A 22,853-nucleotide genomic window follows, 5' to 3' on the forward strand; every position below is an offset into this window, starting at 1 on the left:
TGGCATGAAAGCACAAGCAACAAAAACCACAAGTAAATTGGACATCACTAAAATGAAAAACTTTTGTGCTACAAAAAAAAAAAAAGATAACGCACAGACTGGAAGAAATACTAATCATGTATGTGATAAGGGACTTGTCTCTAGATGAAATAAAGAACTACTAGATCAATAATGTAAAGACAAATGGCTCAAACTATGGGTGAAGGATTGAACAGAGATTGCTCTAAAGAAGAAATACAAATGGCAATAAGGCAAATCCAAACCCCAGCGAGACACCACTCCACACGCACAGGATGCCTAGAATCAAATAGTGGTGGCGAGGACGTGGGGAAATCGGAGCCCTCACGCATGACCGGTGGGAATGTGACCTTCCGCACCCACGCTGGAGAAGAGTCTGGCAGTTCCTCGGATGTTAAACATAGAGTTCCCATGTGCTCTAGAAATTCCAACCCTGGTCTACACTTGAGAGAAATGAAAACATATGTTTACATAAAAACACATGCACAGTGTTATTCTTAGTCAAAAAGCCAAGAGCTCAAATATCCATCAACCAAATGTATGAATGGATACATACATTTAGTATCCTATCTAATAAAGAGGGAATATGCTAATTGACCTTCACGCCGTAGCAAAAATGGCGGCGCCCACAGCCAATAAGGAGGGAATATGCCTGCCCTCAAAGATGGCGGCACCCACAACCAATAAGGAGGGAATATGCTAATTAACTGCCCTGCCCTCAAAGATGGTGGCGCCCACAGCCAATAAGGAGGGAATATGCTAATTGACTTCCCTGCCCTCAAAGATGGCGGCGCCCACAGCCAATAAGAAGGGAATATGCTAATTGACTGCCCCACCCTCAAAGATGGTGGCGCCCACAGCCACACGATGGTGCCCAGTCCCCTCAGGCGCACGCCTGCCTCTGGAGTCCCCCAGTCCCCTCAGCCCCCCAGCCGTCCAGGGCCAGCCCAAGGCACAGGCAAGCCTCAGATGGCAGCTGCCCAGCCGCCCAGGGCAGCCCGAGGCTTGCGCTGCCGGCAGTGGCAGCAGCAGAGGAGTGATGGGGCATCACCTCCCTCCCCTGAGGAGTCCTGGACTGTGAGAGGGGGCAAGCTGAATTTTCACGCACTGTGCCTCTAGTATCCTTATAATGGAATATTATTTTCCAATGAAAAGAAGTGGAGGACTGATGCATGCTACCACATGGCGAGCCTTGAAACCGGGCGAGGTGAAAGCAGCAGTCACAAAAGGCCGCAGAGTGTAGATCCCTTTACATAGAGTGCCCAGACAGGCTACGCTGGAAAGCCAGCGAGCAGATGACTAGTTGCCTAGGGCTGGGCTGAGGCGGTTGGGGTGTGACTACTAATGGTAAGGGGATTCTCTTAGGGTGATGAAAGTGTTCTAAAGTTTACTGCACAAAAAGGTGGTTGCATAATCCTGTAAATGCAGTGAAAGCTGTTGAGTTGTACACTTTCGATGGGTGAAATGTGTGGTGTGTGGATGGCACCTCAGTGGACCTGCTGGGAGATGCTGCAGAACCTCATTGGGAGACGTGCTGAGAGCTAGTGAGCACGGACCCCACTCGCTCTGTGCGTCAGTGAGCCGGCCTTTGGCCCGGCACCAGCTTGTCGTTCAGCTTCTGTAAACCTACAGAGAACACTCCTCTGGGGGACTTTCTGGGCCAAAAGGTTGTGGCAGAGAGAAATCAGCAAATATTGCCCAGACTACCATGGAAACAGAAGGATCGCAGACGACCGGCTTTCTGGCAACATCCGGCCACTGGCAGAGTCACCGCTCACGACAGGGGCCCGTGTATGCGGGCTCACCGATCCCGCATCTGACACAGGCCGTGCCTGCCTTCACCCTGGAGGAGACAGAGGGCTTTCTCCCTCCTCCCCGAACGCCCGCGCCCGCAATGCCTGCACCGAGGCCAGGCTCGGCCCGTGGGTTAGCTTGTCGCTCTCGGTGGGTGGCCTGCCAGCACCGCCCCTGCCTCCCTCCCCCCTCCCCGGCTGGGCCTGGCTTCTCTCAGCACGAAGAGCCGGCTCCCCACCCGTCAAATTCCACACTCGTCTTAACCACATTGAGCTGATCCCGAGTAAACACACTTGAACTTCAGAGACTGGGTGCACGTCTGTGTGAAGGACACACTCCCCGGTATTCCCGCGGGGCCGCCCTGGGCCGGCTTCCCATGCGGACGGCTCTCCACCTCATGGCGCTGGTTCATGACTGTCCTCCCGGCAGCTCTCCGCACAGCCATGGCACTCGAGGTGCGTCCCTCTTGCACCGGGTCCCCTGGGGGCAGCCAGCGTCGCGGAGCATCTATCTTGTCAGCGTCCTGGCTCCTCGCAGACCCTCCAGCCAGGGCTATTTTGGGGCGAAGCCTGCGCCTCAGTAACTTTCTTGCCCGTTTCCTGCTCCGCCTCAGTAGGGCCAGCTCTGCCCACGGCCTCCTCCCAGGGGGGCCACCGACAACTGACTTTCCGTCCGCCGGAAAGGCACCTGCGACCCACGGCGAGGCCAGGCTCAGACTGAGGCCCACAGAGGGTCTCTTACTCGGGCGAAGCTGTTTTCATGTTTCCCAGGGACTGAAGGTCAAGTCTGGGGCAGGGGGTGGATTAACAGAGCTCCGGGGAGGGGAACGGCTGAAATGACACTGCCCCCCTCACTGACCGGGCACAGAGACGCTGCCAGCTGGCTCCGTGGGCACCACCTCACCCTGCCCCCCCCACTGACCGGGCACAGAGACGCTGCCAGCCGGGTCCGTGGGCACCGCCTCACCCTGCCCCCCCTCACTGACCGGGCACAGAGACGCTGCCAGCCGGGTCCGTGGCACCACCTTACCCTGCCCCCCTCACTGACCGGGCACAGAGACGCTGCCAGCCGGGTCCGTGGGCACGGCCTCACCCTGCCCCCCTCACTGACCGGGGACAGAGACGCTGCCAGCCGGGTCCGTGGCACCGCCTCACTCTGCCCCCCCCTCACTGACCGGGGACAGAGATGCCGCCAGCCGGGTCCGTGGGTACCGCCTCACCCTGCCCCCCCTCACTGACCGGGCACAGAGACGCTGCCAGCCGGGTCCGTGGCACCGCCTCACTCTGCCCCCCCCTCACTGACCGGGGGACAGAGATGCCGCCAGCCGGGTCCGTGGGTACCGCCTCACCCTGCCCCCCCCCACTGACCGGGCACAGAGACGCTGCCAGCCGGGTCCGTGGCACCGCCTCACCCTGCCCCCCCCCTCACTGACCGGGGACAGAGACGCTGCCAGCTGGGTCCGTGGGCACCGCCTCACCCTGCCCCCCTCACTGACCGGGCACAGAGACGCTGCCAGCCGGGTCCGTGGCACCGCCTCACCCTGCCCCCCCCCACTGACCGGGCACAGAGACGCTGCCAGCCGGGTCCATGGGCACCGCCTCACCCTGCCCCCCCTCACTGACCGGGCACAGAGACACTGCCAGCCGGGTCCGTGGCATCGCCTCACCCTGCCCCCCTCACTGACCGGGCACAGAGACGCTGCCAGCCGGGTCCGTGGGCACCGCCTCACATGGGCCTGGGCAAGGCGGTGCCGGCTGCAGAGTCACGGTGCCTGGCTCGCGTGCCTGAGGAGCTGGCTCTGAGCTCACAAGCGGGAGCTCCGGATCGGAGACCTCTCTCCGTGATGACGTGCTTCCTGGGGCCCCCCGCTTTCCGGGCAGGACGGAGGCGGTGCACCCCCCACTTGGGGCTCACTCCCTATGGAATGGGCAGTTCTGGGGCACCCTTCCCACGAAGACGGTGCAGAGGATCTCTGTCTCAGGTGGCCCGATGCCTGGCTCCATGACCAGCCTCGTCCGGGCTCCCTCTGCGGACAGCGCCTCGGGGTTCAGAAACTGTCAGTAGAACGTGTGTTGTGCAGCGCATCACCCCCACACGTAGCAGCTTCAATCCTGACGTCTTCGTGCTGGGGTTCACCCTGTGCCCAGTGGACAGGCAGTAGACAGGGCGGAGCGCTTTCACCTGAGGGTGCCCAGGGAACCCCAGGGTTCCAGGGCAGTTCAGTTTGGAGAAACATATCCCCCCCGGCTTTCTCCTGGGATCCTGAGACAGCACGGGTGCCAAGCTCCCCGCCGGTTCAGCTACCGCTCTGGGAGGAGACGGGAGCACACAGCGGACTGCAAGGACACAGTTCTGTGTGGGGTCAGGGCCACCCCTGCCTGGATGCGCACTGAGGATGCTTCTCTGAGCCACTTTGACCTTGGAAGGCGTGTTCAATGTCACAGCGATAAGCTGCCGTTTGTCAGCTTTTCACCATCTTGATCCCTCTGGCACCTTTAGGATAAACATCAGAATTTGGAACCCTATAAAGGGCTATTAGAACCCCACGTGCTTTCTCTCTAATTAGGGTAATGAGTGTCTTATCTGACTGGCCTCCGCTGGCAGCCGGAAGCCTGGACAGCGGCTGGAGCCAGAGCGAGGCCCCCGGCGAAGGGCCGTCTAAGACGGCGCCCCATCTTCTCGCTTCCTAGGACCCCTTCCAGGCAGCTGGGTGCGGCGTTCTGTCCCCGGAGGTGACGGGAGATGTGCTCTTACAACGCTGCTTCCTGACCATCTTTCTAAAGACACGCTGTGTTTGGGGAGCTAACACTGAGGGTTCCCAGGACCCCTTCCCAGCTCCCCTGTTGAGCGAACGTTTGTCAAAACTCAGAAACCGGTGTGGCTTACTCCTCTTCATGAGACTGCAGACGGCACGTGGCTTTCACCACGTCTCCACCATGTTCGCTTCGCGCCCCAGAACCCCACTCAGGACAACGCTGCCCTCAGCTGCCCTGGCTCCCAGCCGCCTCCGGTCCCTGCAGCTTCTCAACCCTTCCTGACCGTCTTGCGAGCATGGTCAAGCGTTCCGCAGGACAGACCCAACCCAGGCTTCCCGTGTGTGTGTGTGTGTGTGTGTGTGTGTGTGTGTGTGTGTGTGAGTGAGTGTGTGAGAGAGTGTGAGTGTGAGTGTGAGATAGTGTGATAGAGTGTGTGTGTGTGAATGTGTGTGTGAGAGTGTGTGCTAGAGAGTGTGTGTGTGTGAGTGTGAGATAATGTGATAGTGTGTGTGAATGTGTGTGTGAGAGTGTGTGTGCTAGAGAGTGTGTGATAGTGTGTGTGTGTGTGCTAGAGTGTGAGTGAGCATGTGAGTGTGTGAGTGTGTGTGAGAATGTGCATGTGTGTATGTGAGACTGTGTGAGAGTGTGTGATAGTGTGTGTGTGAGATTGTGTGTGTGCTAGAGTGTGTGTGTGTGTGCGTGTGTGTGAGATAGAGTGTGTGATAGTGTGTGTGTGAATGTGTGTGAGAGAGAGTGTGTGCTAGAGAGTGTGTGATAGTGTGTATGTGTGTGTGTGTTAGAGTGTGTGAGTGAGCATGTGAGTGTGTGAGATAGTGTGTGTGTGAGTGTGTGTATGAGTGTGAGAATGTGCATGTGTGTATGTGAGAGTGTGTGTGTGTGTGTGTGTGATAGTGTGTGTGATAGAGAGTGTGTGTGTGTGCATGTGTGTGAGATAGTGTGTGATAGTGTGTGTGTGAATGTGTGTGTATGAGAGTGTGTGTGCTAGAGTGTGTGACAGAGAGTGTGTGTGTGTGTGCTAGTGTGTGAGTGAGCATGTGAGGTAGTGTGTGAGTGTGTGTGTGTGTGAGAATGTGCATGTGTGTATGTGAGAGTGTGTGAGAGTGTGTGTGTGTTACAGAGTATGTGCGTGTGCGTGAGCATGTGAGAGTGTGTGTATGTGTGCGCCTCAGCCGGCTCTGATGCCCCTAAATGGATTTCCCTGGCCTCTCCCACCCCGGACGGCTGTGCCTGCACATCTGTGAGCTGTTGAGGGACGTGCTGACAGACCTCTGGGAGTGACGGACCCATCACCACATCCAGGACTGAAAGCTATCTGCACGGAGGCCCAGCCTCACACAGCGCCCCCTGCTGGAACCAGAGCAGAACTGCTCCCCGCACCACAGTGGAGGCCAGGCTGCAGCCACGCCCTGCTCCTGCGCCCCAGCCCCGCTAACCTTCCGGTCCCCTCTCTGCCAGGACTCAGCACGACCTAACGGAACGGGCCTGCTCTCTGGCACAGGATCTCTAAGTCCTCTGAGAACACCGCATGGCAGCTGGCACGCCGCGGATTTAGGAAGAAATGACGACAGACACCCTCGCCGCCCGCCCTTCACAGTGAGCTCCCCGGGAGCACCCTCCCAGGCCAGGAGGTCACACCACATGCTGAGCCTCACCATGTCAGCCCGCACACAGGACAGCAAGGGGCGTCTGATGTCACTCAGACGCAGGCTCTGCCTCGGCTACTGACAAGGTCTTACAGGACACGGGGTTATCTTCTCCCACTAAGTGACAGGAGCACTGTGGGTAACATGCAGAGACAGGTGCGGGGGGGCCACGTGTCAAATGAACAACTCCACGGGGGTCCTGGGGCCTTCCCAAGGCATGACAAGGTGAACTCAGATCAGTGAGGACGCAACTCATTTAACTTTTAAAAATCTGTCATCCTTTATCAACAGGAGCGGCCTGGCAGAAAACGAACGGGACTCCGAGTTGGTGAGTCCAGGGTGCACATCCTGGCTCCGGGGGCAAGGTTCTTACTTCCTTTGAGCTTCACTTTTCTCATCAGTAAAACAGGGATAATAGCACCTACTTTTAAAATTTTATTTCCGACGCAGGTGACCTACAATATCACAGTCGTTTCAGATGCCCAACCCAGTGGTGAGACATTTACTGTACATTCCTATGAAGCATCATCCTGATATGCCGAGTGCCCATCGATGGACAAGGACAGCGTCAGAACCAAGTGCGATCACACGTCTACAGCCTTTCAGCCAGAGCCTGGCACGGAGAAGGTGGCCACTCCACACGGGATTCCCTTTCCCCGCGAGCTTCCTTTTCCCTGTGGACAGCCTCATGGCTGACACCGTATGGCGGGCACCGGCGTGGTCCTCTAACACCGCAGCCAGGCAGCCTCGGGAGCCGTCTGGAGAGGCAGGGCCCTTCAAAGCCGTCCCTGGACGGCCCGGCACCAGCAGGAACACAGACCTTCAGTGCCAACGGGAGTCCATCTGAACCACCAACGTCACCAGGAGGCTCAGGGGTCTCGCTCTCTCTCGACACCATCAGGACGGACTTTCTCCCCCCTGATCCTCTCTTTGCCCGATGGCTTGTCAGCATGTACGCTGCTGCGGGCAGGAACCAAGGGCGCAGCTAAAAGGTGCTTTGCCACTGGAGCCATGTCCAGACGGAGAGTGGGAGGAAAGAAGTCAACACCCGGGTGGGTGTGGAACAGGTGGCAGATGAACAGCAGGGCGCTCAGGCCTGAGACGGCCACGGTCACTGTCTGCGTGGCGCCTGGTGGCTGCACGTGGTCATCAGGGCCGGCACTCCAGCTCAGGGCTTTGCTTCCTGTTACAACACACGTCCTCCTGGCTTCCCTGTCGAGAGACCTCTGTGCCGGGGGACACAGAGACCTGGGGGTGGGTTAGAAAGCTCCAGGGCAGGGGTCCTCAAACTTTTAAACGGGGGGCCAGTTCACTGTCCCTCAGACCGCTGGAGGGCCGGACTATAGTTTAAAAAAAACTGAACAAATTCCTATGCACACTGCACATATCTTATTTTGAAGAAAAAAAACAAAACGGCAAAAACACTGCATGTGGCCCGCGGGCCGTAGTTTGAGGCCGCCTGCTCTACGGAGAGAAGAGCAGACCTTGAGCCTAAGGGGCTAGAGGAGCTGCCACTGGTGGAGACAGGGAAGGGGTTCGAGAGCAATGGCACGGGATGGGGGGGCAGGGAAGGGGTTCGAGAGCAATGGCACGGGATGGGGGGCAGGGAAGGGGTTCGAGAGCAATGGCACGGGATGGGGGGGGCAGGGAAGGGGTTCGAGAGCAATGGCACGGGATGGGGGGGCAGGGACGGGGTTCGAGAGCAATGCCACGGGATGGGGGGCAGGGAAGGGGTTCGAGAGCAATGGCACGGGATGGGGGGCAGGGAAGGGGTTCGAGAGCAATGGCACGGGATGGGGGGCAGGGAAGGGGTTCGAGAGCAATGGCACGGGATGGGGGGCAGGGAAGGGGTATGAGAGCAATGGCACGGGATGGGGGGCAGGGAAGGGGTTCGAGAGCAATGGCACAGGATGGGGGGCAGGGAAGGGGTTCGAGAGCAATGGCACGGGATGGGGGAGGTCTGCGCCACGGGCTGGCCCCACACTGAGGTCAATGACACTAACTCCTACACTAACTCCTGGGGAAGTGGCGTCCTCGTCCGTTCTTCTCTCTCCCTGACCACGGCTGCACGTGGCCTCTTGTGGGGCACAGAGAGCTGTTTCAATGGCTGGACCCGCCACGTGGGTTGCAGCTCACCTGAGCCCCGGCCAGGCTCCTTCCTCCTGAACCAGGAGTCCCCCCTCGGTCAGGCGGCAGCCCCCCTGCAGGTGGCCAGCGGGAGAACGCCCTCCGGCAGAGGCAAACCTGGCCGGTGTGGTTACCTGTAGACCCTGCTGTGGCCAGGACGGCGCTCTGTGGTTAGAGATAAGCAAAAGCAGGAGATTCAAGAGGATGAGGAGATGGAGCCAGAGCCAGCATTCAGGCCAGGAGAGCCCGGTTTAAGTGGAGGCGGGGGTTGGGGATGTGGGGGGCGGGGGGAGGGAGCAAGGCTGACTCTGTATGCCTATGCTTCCCTGCCCACCCTGGACTGGCCAGCACACGCTACAGTGCTAGGGGCCGGCCGCGGGAGGGGCTGGCTGCGGGGAGAAGTCTGTTTATGAGGGCTAATTCCAGGCCCAGCAGCAGCCCCTGAAGGCGCAAACACTGAGCAGGGGGTTTTACACGTTCCACCTGCTGCTGAGTGTGGGGCGCATTGCAGCCCGTGGACCCGCCTCGACATTCTGAGCTGCTGACAGATGAGGGCTGGCCTTGCCGGGACTCCCATGCCTCGGTTTGTGCGCATGTTCTTATAAGGAAGTGGACTCGGCGAGCATTCGCTCACTTCGGGCGGGTGTGTGAGTGGCGGGGCGAGGGGGATGGTGCTGAGCTCACAGGATGCTCCGGCTAGACTCAGGGAGGGCTCCCCTCTTTCGCTCTGCGTCTTTACTGTCACCCGTGTTGATGAGAGCTCAAGGCAAGGCCAGAAGACACGTGCCCTGAGAGGGCCTGGTGAACGCACCCTGAAATGCACACTTTGCTCCTGGTCGGCCAGGGGCTGGGGCGCCCAGCCGGAGGCTATCCATTTCCACTCCCCCGAGTGATCAGACTTTGTTAGGAGTAAGTGTGATTTGTGTGCATTTGTATTAATAGCCTGCAATGCGGCCCGGTCACTGAGCAACCAGAAGGGACGCAGCCACAGTCCGGCTGGGGGTCAAGGTGAAGGTCGGGCATGGGGCATGGGGGAGGGGAGGAAGCACAGAAGATGGGAGCCTCTGTAACCTTTGCCTTTTTAAAGCATTTTTTAAAAGATATTTTTAATTGATTTTTAGAGAGAGAGAGAGAGAGGGACATTGATGTGAGAGTGGAACATCGATCGGCTGCCTCATGCATAACCTCTAACAGGGACTGAGCCCACAAACTGGGCATGTGCCCTGACTGGGAATCGAACCGGCGACCTTTCAATGCAAGGGAGGACGCCCAACCAACTGAGCCGCACCGGCCAGGCTGTGCCCTGGGCCTTTTGGACCAGAGCATGTTAATACCCAAGAGAGTTTGGCCCCGATATTGCTACTGGATCAATAAGTTCAGAATAAAGAAGTCCTAATAAGAACAAAGCTCACCCTAGCCGGTTTGGCTCAGTGGATAGAGCACTGGCCTGCAGACCAACGGGTCCTGGGTTCGATTCTGGTCAAGGGCACAGACCTGGGTTGTAGGCTCCTCCCCAGCCCGGGCCCTGGTCAGGGCTTGTGAAGGAGGCAACCAATTGATGTATTTCTCTCACATCCATGTTTTTCTCTGTCTCTCCCTCTCTCTTCCACTCTCCCTAAAAATCAATGGAAAAATATCCGAGGGCAGTGGTCAGCAAACCACGGCTCGCGAGCTACATGCAGCTCTTTGGCCCCTTGAGTGTTCTAACGCCACTTCTTCAAAATAGACTCGCATGTGCATGGGCCACGAAGTTTCAATCGCACTGTACGTGCGTGCCCGCATATGGTATTTTGTGGAAGAACCACACTCAAGGGGCCAAAGAGCCGCATGTGGCTCGTGAGCCGCAGTTTGCTGACCACTGTCCTAGGGTGAGGATTAACAAAACAAAACAAAACAAAACAAAACAAAAAAAGAACAAAACTCCTCCCCAAGCCGAGTTCTCCCCGAGCCTGGGGCTGGCAGGCATGGCATGGACTTCACTAGGAGCTGGAAAGCGCGGAGGGCGAGTTCATTTTCGAAGAAGGAAGCCGCGGCCCGGCACGGCGGAGAGCGGATTCGCCTCTGCGGAGCAGACACTGACGTTCCGCGGGGAGAATCACCCCATTAGTGGGCAGTTGAAAACACGACCTCCGACTTTGCCTCCCTTTCCCCTCGGGTCTTCCATTTCACTGTAAGACCTCGAAACAACATGAGATTAAAGTCTCCCTGGGAAACAGGAGTGGAGAGGAGGGTTCCGGAGTTTCTTTACTCGGAGAACATACTTATCAGAGGCTTTTCACAACTGAATGCAAATGCACGGGTGGGCGAAGGGTGTGGCTTTCCCTGCTTGGTTTGTGCTGGACAGAGGGCAGCCTGAGAGCTCGGGGGGGACAGAAACCCCCCCCACTTCTGGCCACCAGCAGGGCCGCCCTGGGCCCAGCCTTGTAGACACCCAGGTCCTGCCCCGCTTCTCTGGCTGGTGAGCTGGGCACAGGCCTGGGTCAGAAGCGGAAGCCACCCGGCCCGCGGGGGAGGGGAGGACAAGCAGGGAGAGATCCCTAGAAGGTGCCCGTGGGCAGGGCACGCAGCGCTGAGCCACTCGCAGTTCCACACGGAGGCCACGGCTCGCTCTCATGCAGAAGGGGCGAGCTGAGCTCAGGTGTCTGATGCCTGACACACCAAAACACCATTTGGTAGGCCTTCCTTAAGAAAACAAAAACAAAAAAAAACAACAAAAAAAAAAAACAACTGATAAGTACGGAATTGGGAACGAGATTGTGGACGGGGCTCAGGCAGGTGGAGGGTCCGACAGAGTGAGCCTCCTCAGCGCCATAGGAAATCCACTTGTGCCCACCTGCCTCTGTCAAATGAGATCAGAGGGACGTATACAAAAGTGCTTTGTAAATTGTAAGGCATTATGTAAACCGATGGCACTGAACCGCACACATATATAGCACCTACTGTGTGCCCCAAATCTCCCAGGTGCAGCTGTGAGCAGCACACGTTCTCCGCTCGCTCTCCGGCCCGCCAGCCGCCAGCTCTGGAGGAGTGTGCCCTGAGTCCTGATGCAGGGGGAGCTCACCCACAGGGATGGTCCCACTGCTCACCTGCACCTGTCTCTCCCCCCCTCCCCCGCCCCCATCTCCCTCCCAGGGCTCTCCAAGGTCCTGATTCCCAGCCCTGGCTCTCAGGATCTGAGTGCTACCCAGTCTCACCTCTGCCGCTCCTCCTCCCCACCCGCTGTCTTCTTACTAACTCCATTCTGAAACCCCCAGAGCAACAGGCCAGCCTTTTTATTTATTTATTTATTTTAATCCTCACCTGAGGATATTTTTCCATTGACTTTTAGAGAGAATGGAAGAGAGAAGGAAAGACAGAGGGTTACCGATGTGAGAGAAACACATGGATTGGTTGCCTCCTGTACAAGCCCTGGCCAGGGCCCGGGTCTGGGAAAGAGCCTGCAACTGAGGTGCATGCCCTTGACCAGAATCAAACCTGGGGTCCTTCGGTCCACAGGCCGACGCTCTAGCCACTGAGCCAACCCGGCCAGGGCGAGCCAGCCTTTGTAATCGCTCATTTTCAAACAGGAATGGACAGTGGCTGCCTAGGGCGGGGGCGGGGGTGGGGATGGATGAAAAGATGAGGGGATAATAGCTAAGGGACTGCTCTCTGAGGGGAAGATGAAATTAATTGTGATAGTTGTACAACTTTGAATATACTAAAGCCACTGACTTGCAAACTTTAAAAGGGTAAATTATGTGGTATGTGAATTATATCTGAGTAAAGTTGTTAGATAATGTGGACAACCAAAAAGCATCTAAACGTCAAGAGGAATTTATAGCAAGAAAAATACTAGAATCAATAACCTGAAAAAATGAACTTGAAGGAAACCCAGTTCATTCACAAAATGGAAGAGAATTTTTTTTAAAAGACCAATTATCCATAGAGAGATTTGAGATGTGTCCAAAAAATAAGACTAGGGAGGAAAAAAAAAAAAAGGCATCATTCAAGAAGGAGTTCTTGTAAATTTAAAAACCAAAAATTTGCTGAAATATAAAAATTCGACGAAAGATCTAGAAGATAAAGTCAAGGATAAGGCCCTCAAGACATTGGAAACAGACGTTCCACATCTGACTACCCGAACGTTCAGAATCAAAGAAGAGAGAAAATAAAATTAAAAAGGGGGAACTAAAGAAAAATCCCCCCGAGATGAAAGAAGACAAGAGCCTTTATAATGAAAGGGTCTGGCATGAGTAAAAAGGCACCTATGTCCACACACATCGCTGTGAACCCTCAGAATATCAAAGTGAGGAGCAGAGCCTGCCTGCAGAAAGATGAGATGGACGATCGACAAAGAAACCCCAGTTCCACTGGCATCGGCAACAATGGGTCTCAGAAGACAGGGTCACAGGCTTTTAAATCGTCATTGGAAGTGACTTTGAATCGAGACTTTTATACCCTAATTCTCCATCAAGAAGGAGCGAACCAAACCTCCATCTAGTAAAGTGGAGAATCATCTGCCTGCAGTTGTATTGGAAGGAACATAAACTTCAGCGTATTGTCTGAAGTTGCACAGGGAGCCATTCAAAGAATTAAACCATCAGTATTATTTTTTAATGGAAAGGGAGACGAGGGATAGAGAAAAGAGGACAGAGGAGCTAAATATATGTTTTATAGTTAGGAGTAGGTCATTTTATTAGCTGATAGAGAAGAAACACATACCCACAAAATACTTAGAGATATAAAAGAAACTATTGGAAGTGCTGGAAACAGAAAAGTTGCTGCTCAGAAGCAGGCCTGAAAGTGAGGAGGGTGCTTTTTATTTTAAGAATGAGACGCAGGGTTTTGTAAAGTTTTAAAAACAATAGTGTGGTCAAGGCCTGGGAAGCAGGCTGGAGGGTGGTCGATGGGGAGGGGGGAGGAGACATCTGTAATACTTTCAACAATAAAGATAAAATTTAAAAAATAATAAAAGGGTCATACAGCAGGAAAAACATCTGATTAATGGGGCTTCCCAATAGGACAGAAGCCGAGAGAGCCCCTCCCGACACCCAGCAGTGCTCCCGGAGGGCCGCTCGCTCCTCCTCGGTGGCGGCACTTACAGCTGTTTGGGAAATGCCTCCTTCGGAGACTCAAAATGTACATTAATTTACTGGAAACTCTGAGAAGTTTGGCAGAAAAGAAGCCAGTTTGATTTCGTTGGAAAGCAAGTCCATTCATTGAAAGATCAGTTTGATAAATTATTTGCTGGTTTTAATAAATTTACCGCTAAAACCGGTTTGGCTCAGTGGATAGAGCGTCAGCCTGCGGACTGAAAGGTCCCAGGTTCGATTCCGGTCAAGGGCATGTACCTTGGTTGCAGGCACATCCCCAGTAGGGAGGTGTGCAGGAGGCAGCTGATCGATGTTTCTCTCTCATCGATGTCTCTAACTCTCTATCTCTCTTCCTTCCTCTCTGTAAAAAATCAATAAAATATATTTTTTAAAAAAATAAATTTACCACCTTTTTTTCCTTCAAGACTTATTACTCGTGATGGAAACGTTTCCGAGTCTAACAGGAACGTGCAAGTGGCTGAAAACACTAAACGTGCACGAAGCCGGCGAAACATAAATTAAGTGGATAGTTCGCCACGTGTGAGGCTGTTGAGACTGCCTCTGGTTCCTTCTGGATGCTTCTGAGTGTTCTTTTTAAACCTCACTCAAAATATCAAAATTTAGGTTTTTCTTTCCATCATTCCTGCAGTGGCCCATTAGCATTAATTTAGTATTTCTAGCAATTAAACATTTAAATGAAATGTAAATTCAAAAGCATCCCAAAGATATCAAAATTTTAAATTAATTTAAATTGAATTTAAATTCAAAATTAAGGCTAATAAGCTAGTTAGGAATTGGTGAAAGAACATTCAAATGATTAAATGAAAAAAAAAAAAAAAAGAAAAGCATGGCAATCAAATGTAGCTGAAACCAGCCTGTCACAATGAAATGTGAATCCTTTATATGTATAGATATAGATATATCTATCTCAAGCCAAATTTTTTAAACTTCAACTTCTTCTAACGCCACTTCTTCAAAACAGACTCGCCCAGGCCGTGGTATTTTGTGGAAGAGCCACACTCAAGGGGCCAAAGAGCCGCACGTGGCTCGCGAGCCGCGGTTTGCCGACCACTGGACTATGGGAATGCATTTTGGATGGAAGTGTGTGATATACGCTGAAATCTCCAGGAAAGAAACTTACCATGCCTAGCTTTAGGGAGTGGGACAGGAGTTTGAAAGATATGGGTGGTTTTTACCTCTGTGTTCTTTGTGAAAATGTCCTTTTTTAAGAAAATATGTTTTCATTGATTTCAAAGAGAGGAAGGGAGAGGGAGAGAGAGAGAGAAACATCAACGATGAGAGAGAATCATTGATCGGCTGCCTCCTGCATGCCCCACACTGGGGATCGAGCTTGAAACCTGGGCATGTGCCCTTAACTGGGAATAGAACTGTGACCTGCTGGTTCATAGGTCAATGCTCAACTACTGAACCATACCAGCCAGGCATAAATATTCTTTCCTAGAAGCATATACTATTCTTACAAGAATTAAGCTAACAGAACCTCATGAATATACTGGAAGTCCCTCTGAAAGTCTAAAAAAGCCTCCTAAAGAAAAGCAAGTTTAATTTGTATTCAACATAATTTAAATCAATTTTAAAATTACGTTCCATTTTGTGTATGTTTTTCCTTCCCTTTCTAAACGTACAGCCTACCTCTGTGATATCACGGGCCACAGGCGACCTCCCGCCATCTGTCCCTCCCGCCTGGGCAGGGACATGCTGTCCAAGTTCTAAACCACCGACGGGCAAACGAACGTGGAACTCACCTCATCCTGTGGTTAAGGCCCGACTGAATATAAAACTTGAAATAAGTATATGAAATATTTTAAAATTACTTTCACTCCGCTTAACTTTTATAATGCTAAGGGGCAGAAGACGATGCATACATAACCACAGATATACACACAGAAGAAATATTATGAGCTAAAGATGACACATTTTGTTGCGCGTGGATGAATCTCCACTTGCTTTAGGAAACAAAGAACTCGATATAAAACATACGAACGTGTCGCGTCATAAAAGAACTTCTACTGAGTAAGAGTAAGTGACGGAGGAGCGAGGGAGCGGGAGGCAGCATGGGGACCTGGGTAAAACTGGCACGTGGACCCCTTCTCCTCCGAGGTCAGCGGTGACAGTGTGGCCAAGGTCAGGAGTGATAAAGTCATCGCTAGACACGCGACCTCACGCTGGCTGCTCACACGGTACATTTGCATTGCAAACCTGTTAGTGCAGGGGGCAGTGCGGTCACCTCCGGGTAACTCACGCCCAATACCTGCCCACGGCCTTGGCTAACGGTGGCTCCGAGGCCGCCCCGAGCATTTGAGGGGGGCCCCGCAGAAGACCCATGGCGCGAACCCCCTCGTGCACCCGTGGGGGGAAGACCACTGCCCCCTCCCAGCTTCGCCTCACATTCTAAGTCTGTTAAAGGGCTTACGGAGCGTCGGAGCCTTTGTTCTTATTGTCGCTTGTGTTGGAGGCAAAGGGAAGCGGTGCAACGTATGACAGCGCCCACCCTCTCGTTTCTGTAACGCGGCTGGCCCAGGGTTACCGGGGCCCTTGCCTCCACTCCCCCGTGGCAAGCACCCGGCTCCGCGCCGCTCACGTGAGGCGGGCAATGCAGACGGCGTTCCTGAAACCCAGAGCACGCGGAGCGGCTCCTTCCCAGCGCCAGGGGGGGACCAGCGGCCGGGAGACCTGTCCCCAGGGTCGGAGGACAGCGCTCAGTACAGGGACACGGTGACCTGCCGCACACCAGGGCAACGGGGCCCGTGTAAACAAACAATACGGACTCCGTTCTGGCAGACTTGGCCTTGCTCACAAGAAGAGCCTTTTGGTTTGACTCAAGGTTAAGTCAGTAAGACATCCATCTAATGAAGGGAGACGTTAGCTCTGCAAAGAAGCCTTCCTCCGTGGAGAGGAGGAAACGATGACTCAGCAATGTGTGCAGGAGAAGCGCCCTCGAAGGCGGTGCCTTCTCCATGGAGGGGGACACACACAGCCTGTGCCAGAGGCGGCCTGGGCCTCAGAGGAAGGGGATGGAGCAGAGGGATGGGGCAGGCAGGGGGATGGGGCAGGCAGGGGGATGGGGCAGGCAGGGGGATGGGGCAGGCAGGGGGGATGGGGCAGGCAGGGGGGATGGGGCAGGCAGGGGGGATGGGGCAGGCAGGGGGGATGGGGCAGGCACAGGGGGATGGGGCAGGCAGGGGGGATGGGGCAGGCACAGGGGGATGGGGCAGGCAGGGGGGATGGGGCAGGCAGGGGGGATGGGGTAGGCAGTGGGGATAGGGTAGACACGGGGGATGGAGCAGGGGGATGGGGCAGGCAGTGGGGTATGGGGCAGGCACAGGGGGATGGGGCAGGCAGGGGGGATGGGGCAAGCAGGGGATATGGGGCAGGCACAGGGGGATGGGGTGGAGGTAGGGGGATGGGATAGGTGGGGTCAGAAGGCCGGGAGACAGGAGGCTTTTCTCAGTCTGCACCTCCTGGCTGGAACCCATCCCTCACCCAGCAGCCTATGGTGGGGCTCTGAGACCAAGCCCCGAGTTCAGAGAGGAAACGCCAGCCGCCCGCACCTGCCTCATTGCGACACTGAGGGAGGAGGAAGGCTTATCTCTGCATTCAGTTCATAGTTTCTGAACCCACAAGATTCAAGCATTGACTGCGCACTGCGGGCCCTGGGGAAGCGCGGCCCGGCCTCGGGCACTCTCTCACGAGCTGATTAAAGCTGACTCACAGTCTGGATTCCAGAGCTGCTCCACCGCAAGGAGTAAGGAAACCACCGCAGGGTCACCCCGGGGTCACGGCTGGCCTGGGGCCTCTGCCATCCACCTGGGGCTGGCTCCCCGCCACCTTCCCATTCCTCCTCGGCCTGGCCCGCTCCTGGCTGCCTGGCTTCCCACGCACTTGGCCTGAACTGACACCCTGGGCTCTGGGCCTGGCTCTGTCCTCATCCTGTGATCCTGGGGACGGCCCTGCTCGGCTCTCCGGAGGCTCCCCCTGCAGCCTGGCCGCCTCCCGCCCCTCCTCCACCTGCAGCCACGCCCTGCCTGTGTCCCGTGCACAGATTTAGAGCCGGATCCTCCACTGCGAGCCCCCAGCGCTGACATCACGCTTGCACGGTCTCCGGAGCTCCCCAGAATGGTGCCCTGCTCCCCAGCCCCTACCCCCGCCCCCCAACACACACACACACAGGTCCCAGACGCTCGGGGCGCCTCCGGGCAGTGATGCTCCTGCTGGGCCGGAGATGGCTCCCAGCCTCACACGGTGCACGCGGGTCTCTGCGCCCTGCCCCCTGGCTGCTGTCCCGGCTTCCAAACACGCGCTCAGCTCGCTGCACGCCAGGGCCAGGCCGCCAGCAGCACTCTCAGCCCGGACTCTGCACCCCACGCGCCTGAGTTACAGGGGCGCCTGGGACAGAGCACCCACAGGCGGGAGCAGCGGAGGCCGGACACGCCACAGCCACCAACAGTCCTTCCCTGACGCCGCGCCCCCCCTGGCATCCAGGGAGGTCATGAGGTCAACGATGAGCCTGGAGGCGCCCTGGGAGCCAGGCCCTGACGAGGGGGGACGCATCATGCCGCCCACCAGACTGGGGGTCTCGCCGGCCTCGTCAGCTGAGGCTACCGCCACCGCCTCCCCAGCCCGGCCCGGGCCTGTGCTCCTCTCTGGCTCCCCCGGGGACTGCTTGTCCCTGTGAGCAGCACCCCGTCATCACCGGCCCCGCATTGAGACGGCACCTCCTTCATTTCTGCGCACCCACAACGCTCGACACGGAAGGGCCTTCACAAGTGGCGAATGAAGGACCAAGGAAGGAATAAAACGAGGCCTGGGTTCACACGCCGCCTGGGACGCAGATGCAGCCCTCAGCGACGAGGAGTCATCGAATGGCTTCAGGACGTCAACCCTTCGGCCCAGCAACGCCGCCGCGGCCTCCCCCTCAGCCGGCCTCACCTGTAGGGCTCCATGCCCCCCCCCAGCCGGCCTCACCTGTAGGGCTCCATGCCCCCCCCCCAGCCGGCCTCACCTGTAGGGCTCCATGGCCCCCCCCCCCCAGCCAGCCTCACCTGTAGGGCTCCATGCCCCCCCGCCAGCCCGGCCTCACCTGTAGGGCTCCATGCCCCCCCCCCCCGAGCCGGCCTCACCTGTAGGGCTCCATGGCCTCCCCCCCAGCCGGCCTCACCTGTAGGGCTCCATGCCCCCCCCCAAGCCGGCCTCACCTGTAGGGCTCCATGGCCCCCCCTCCCCCCCTGCAGCCCGCCTCACCTGTAGGGCTCCATGGCCCCCCCCCCCCCCAGCCGGCCTCACCTGTAGGGCTCCATGGCCCCCCCCTCAGCCCCCCCTCACCTGTAGGGCTCCATGGTCCGGATGCCGTAGAACAGCGCCTCCTCCAGCAGCCCCAGGCTGATGCAGGCGTCCATGGCGCAGTCCAGCACCTTCAGCTGGTAGATGTTGATGTCGGGGAGCCGCTCCGAGTTGCTGCTGATGATGGCCTGGCACAGGGCCAGCACCTGCTCCCACTCTGTGATTAGCCTTAGTCAAGGAGGCATCGTCCTCACCAGGAAACAAGTGTCAAATGAGGCTCCGCAGGCTGGAGAGCTCGGCGTCGGGGGGTGGGGGGAGGACCCGTTACTTTGCACAGAGGAGCTGGCAGAGAGCACCCTTGAGGCACAAAGCCTGCAGGTGCCCCTCGGAGAAGTGCACTCTGCTACCAACAACCCTCCTCCCGCCGCCGGTGCCCTGGGGATTAAGATTCCCAAAGAGCCGTCCTACTGTGTTCTCTCTGAACTCCGTCAGGAAATGAAGGCGCTGTTTATCAAACGGAGCTAAAGACTACGTTAGCTCAGTTTATAATGAGTTACTGTTAGCTTGGTGTGACCCCGCTTTCCGAGACCCTGTGCCTGGCCCTCTCCCAGCGGGGGGCAGAGGACCGAGGACGTGGCCTGTGGAACCCGCTGTGAATCCCTTTGAGAAGAATCACCCCACAAGCAGGGCGGAAGCAGGAGTGCTGGCACTGGGGGACCTCACTATTCTTCTTTAATCCTCACCCGGAAATACGTTGGTTTTAAAAAAAAATTGGTTTTCGAGAAAGAGGAGGCGAGAGGGAAACATCGATGTGGGAAACTTTGATCGGTTGCCTCCGGTAAGCACCCCAACCGGGAACAGAACCTGCAACCTTTCGGATTCCTGGAGGGCGCTCCCACCAACCGAGCCGCCCGCCAGGCCCCACATGGTTTCTTTCCCACGCGTGAGGCCGAGGAGGGTGCTGGGAGGGGGCAGGCCCTCCTCCCCCTCCCCCACCTTCAACGTGTGCGGCTCCCACTTCACCTGCTTTCATGCTGGAATTCCTCGGCTGAAAGGTCTGCAGGTTTCAGATGCTGCAGAAGTGCAGAGCCTCTGACTCTGGATGAAGCTGGACTTAGATCTAAGTTGGTTTTGCCATTTGCCTGACTCGAGGTTCAGCACATCTAACCTAAGCGCTCGGAGGTAGGCCGGAAATAAAAGTGCCCAATGACACGGTGAAAAATGAAATGCTGTATGTAAACATTTAAAAAATCCTCGTGTTCCACTGAGAACAGCAAGCTCTGGGTGCCAGCCACCCACGGCGGGAGAGTCTTCCGTGGGAGGCACCCAATACGCAGGGCACCCCCATCACTGCGCTCCCTCCCTTTCCGGGTCACGACCTCTGAGGGACGAGGCTGAAGGAAAATGCTTCAGTGGACGGAGTCTGATGGGATGTCCTCCCCCCCCCCCCCAAGTCCCTCCCCACCCCACACTATCAGCCTCTTCACCATCCAGTGCTCCCCTGTTCCCCCGACCCCCAACTCTAAGCCTCTTCCTCTGGGTCCGACCCAGCAAGCCCCGCCCTGGACAGAAGGCGGGCTTCCAGACTCCTTCCTCCCTCCTTCCAGCAACATCTTCCTCCCCCGGCATCCAGGCTCAGGGCACTGCTTCGCCAACCACTGGCCAGCACCTGCAATAAACCCATCGCCATCGGCCGCTGCGAGCGGGGGCGCGGACATCTCCGCTAACCCTCACGGGACAGACACACTTCTCCGGGGGGGCCTCCCGGAGGCAGAACACCTCTCCCCGAGTATTGGGGCGATGCCGAGGCTGGCACACCTGCTGAGGCTGGCCCAGATCACCCTTCTGGGCACCGCACTCTGTGTTTTAGGCCGGGTCCCGTCTCGGGGGAGCGGGCCCTGGTCTGGAAGAGGTGCGTGTGTGTCAGGTGTGCTGAGCGAGCCTCCCGGAGGCGGGGGAGCCCCCGGGCAGCGCGTGGCTCTGTGACAGATTGCGGGGCTGACCTCCGCGGCTTTCCCTTCCAGGATCAGAAGTCTGACGCGCTGTCGGGGGACACGCCTGCCACTCACACCTCGCTAGACATTTCGGTGGCGAGGCTCGGCCCTGATCGGAACCTCGTGATGTCTGACCTCTGTTATTTGCCTTTCCGTCCCACGGGCTCCCACTCGTTTGAGAGAGGTTTGAGGTTGACAAGCCTCCGAAGCCAAAGCCAGAGGAGAGATGCAGCCCCGAGAGGAACACATCGCCTTACGCCCGGCGAGCGGGAAGGAACCGCGTGCCCATTTCCCTTCGCAGCCCTGGCAACCGCCTCCCGGCAAACAGGCCAACCTTCCCTGCAAAACACCCCAGTGAGCAAAAAAATGGAATCATTTTAACCCAGAGGCTTTCCCCAAGCCAAGGCCGCCGCGTGTTTGCTCACGTCGCTGGCGTTGGCTAGGTGTTCGCGTCCGCTCCCGCGGCTCCGCAGAGGCGCCCTGCACCCACACAGGCTGGCGAGCCCGCCCCACAGCGGACCCTCCATGGACAGAGCCGACTCCATTTCCCCTGAAAACTTTTGACTCACCGTCGGAGGATTGGGGGGAAAGGGAGAGGGGGACAAAGTGGATCCCCTTGGGAATGAATCAGCTCCTTGAGACAAAGACGTGGACCACAGGGCTTCTACTCACCTGCTCACCTTACTCTACTGCTTAACCTTCCCCCGTCCCGCCCCGTCCCCTCACCTACAAAGCCCACCTGCTGCGCGTGGCACTTAAAGCCTCGCCATGTCCCCTCCTCATCCTGAACAACGGGCTGTTCCCTGACGGCAGGCTAGTGCGCCCACCTGCCTCCGTACAGGCCCCTCCCGCTGGGGGACGCCCCGCACTGTGGGCTCCAAGGGACTCGCTAGCCCTCCCAGCACAGCTCAGTGTGGCCTCCTCTGTGGCCCCTGCTGTGACCTCCCACAATGACTACTCCTCGGATGCCCCTAGGCCACACTCAGGCGGACCTCAGGGAGACTGAGGTTTGGGCCCACACCACTGCATAGAGCGGCTGTAATCCTTTTGCTGGCAGAGGGTCTTGCCTCCAGTTTGTCAAAAATACAACACGCCGAAACCGGTTTGGCTCAGTGGATAGAGCATCAGCCTGCGGACTGAAAGGTCCCGGGTTCGATTCCGGTCAAGGGCATGTACCTTGGTTGCGGGCACATCCCCAGTAGGGGGTGTGCAGGAGGCAGCTGATCGATGTTTCTCTATCATCGATGTTTCTAACTCTCTATCCCTCTCTCTTCCTCTCTGTGAAAAATCAATAACATATATATATATATATAAAAAAAAATACATCACCTGTCGCCCTAGCGGGTTTGGCTCAGTGGACAGAGCGTGGCCTGTGGCCTGAAGGGTCGTGAGTTTGATTCCAGCCAAGGGCGTGTGCCTGGGTTGCAGGCTCGATCCGCGTGTGCGGGAGGCAACCAATCCATGTGTGTCTCTCTCTGTCTCGCCCCTGCCTTCCACTCTCTCTAAAAATCAATGGAAACATATCCTCAGGGGAGGGTTGGCAACAACAACCACAAAAACACAAAAACACAATGCCCGTGAAGCTCATAAAGCAAAGGACAACAGAATGAGTGACACCTACGTTTTACCAAAATAAAAATTATTAATGTACGGATTCACTGACCCCCGGTGTGTGCGAGTGGCGATTCCAGGTCGTGTCTTCCTCCTGCCTGAGCCGTAAGGTGGGTGACAGCTGGCAAGGCCCCCGGCAGAGTCACGGTGCAGTAAGGCCTTGTCCTGTCGAGACTGAGCGTTGCTGGGTCACCGAGGGGCCCCGATGCCGCTGCTGGCCCCACAGAACAAGTCTGTTCCTCTCGGTGTAACAGCTCTTTGAGCCCGAGAATGGCTCTCCTGCTCCACATCTGACTGTTCTCCCAGTGTCCTGGCTCCACTCCTCAGAACTCATTTCCGTTTTTCTATGTCCCTCTTAACCTGTCCTCGCCAAAACCGAGTCAAAACATTCCCGATACGGTCAGACTACCACGGTCACCGTCCTCATTTTCTAGTCTTTGTGGCGACTAATGTAGCCCAAGGTCACGGCGGTCTTTCGGGAAGTTAAATTATACTCTTAAATGTTATTATATTTTG

The 22,853-nt window shown here is 56.6% G+C and overlaps 1 protein-coding gene across 3 annotated transcripts in view; it reads right to left on the reverse strand.

Annotated features, from left to right (window-relative positions):
• The window catches only part of SMYD3 (SET and MYND domain containing 3), a 545,881-nt gene that overhangs the window by 35,842 nt on the left and 487,186 nt on the right, over window positions 1-22,853 (reverse strand). For all 3 annotated transcript variants that reach the window (XM_054712958.1, XM_054712960.1, XM_054712959.1), the window contains one exon: window positions 18,775-18,949. In XM_054712958.1, coding sequence (XP_054568933.1) covers window positions 18,775-18,949 — 175 coding nt within the window. The remainder of the gene's footprint in view (window positions 1-18,774; window positions 18,950-22,853) is intronic.

Source organism: Eptesicus fuscus, chromosome 24, assembly GCF_027574615.1.
Source record: "Eptesicus fuscus isolate TK198812 chromosome 24, DD_ASM_mEF_20220401, whole genome shotgun sequence".
Lineage (NCBI taxonomy): Eukaryota > Metazoa > Chordata > Mammalia > Chiroptera > Vespertilionidae > Eptesicus > Eptesicus fuscus.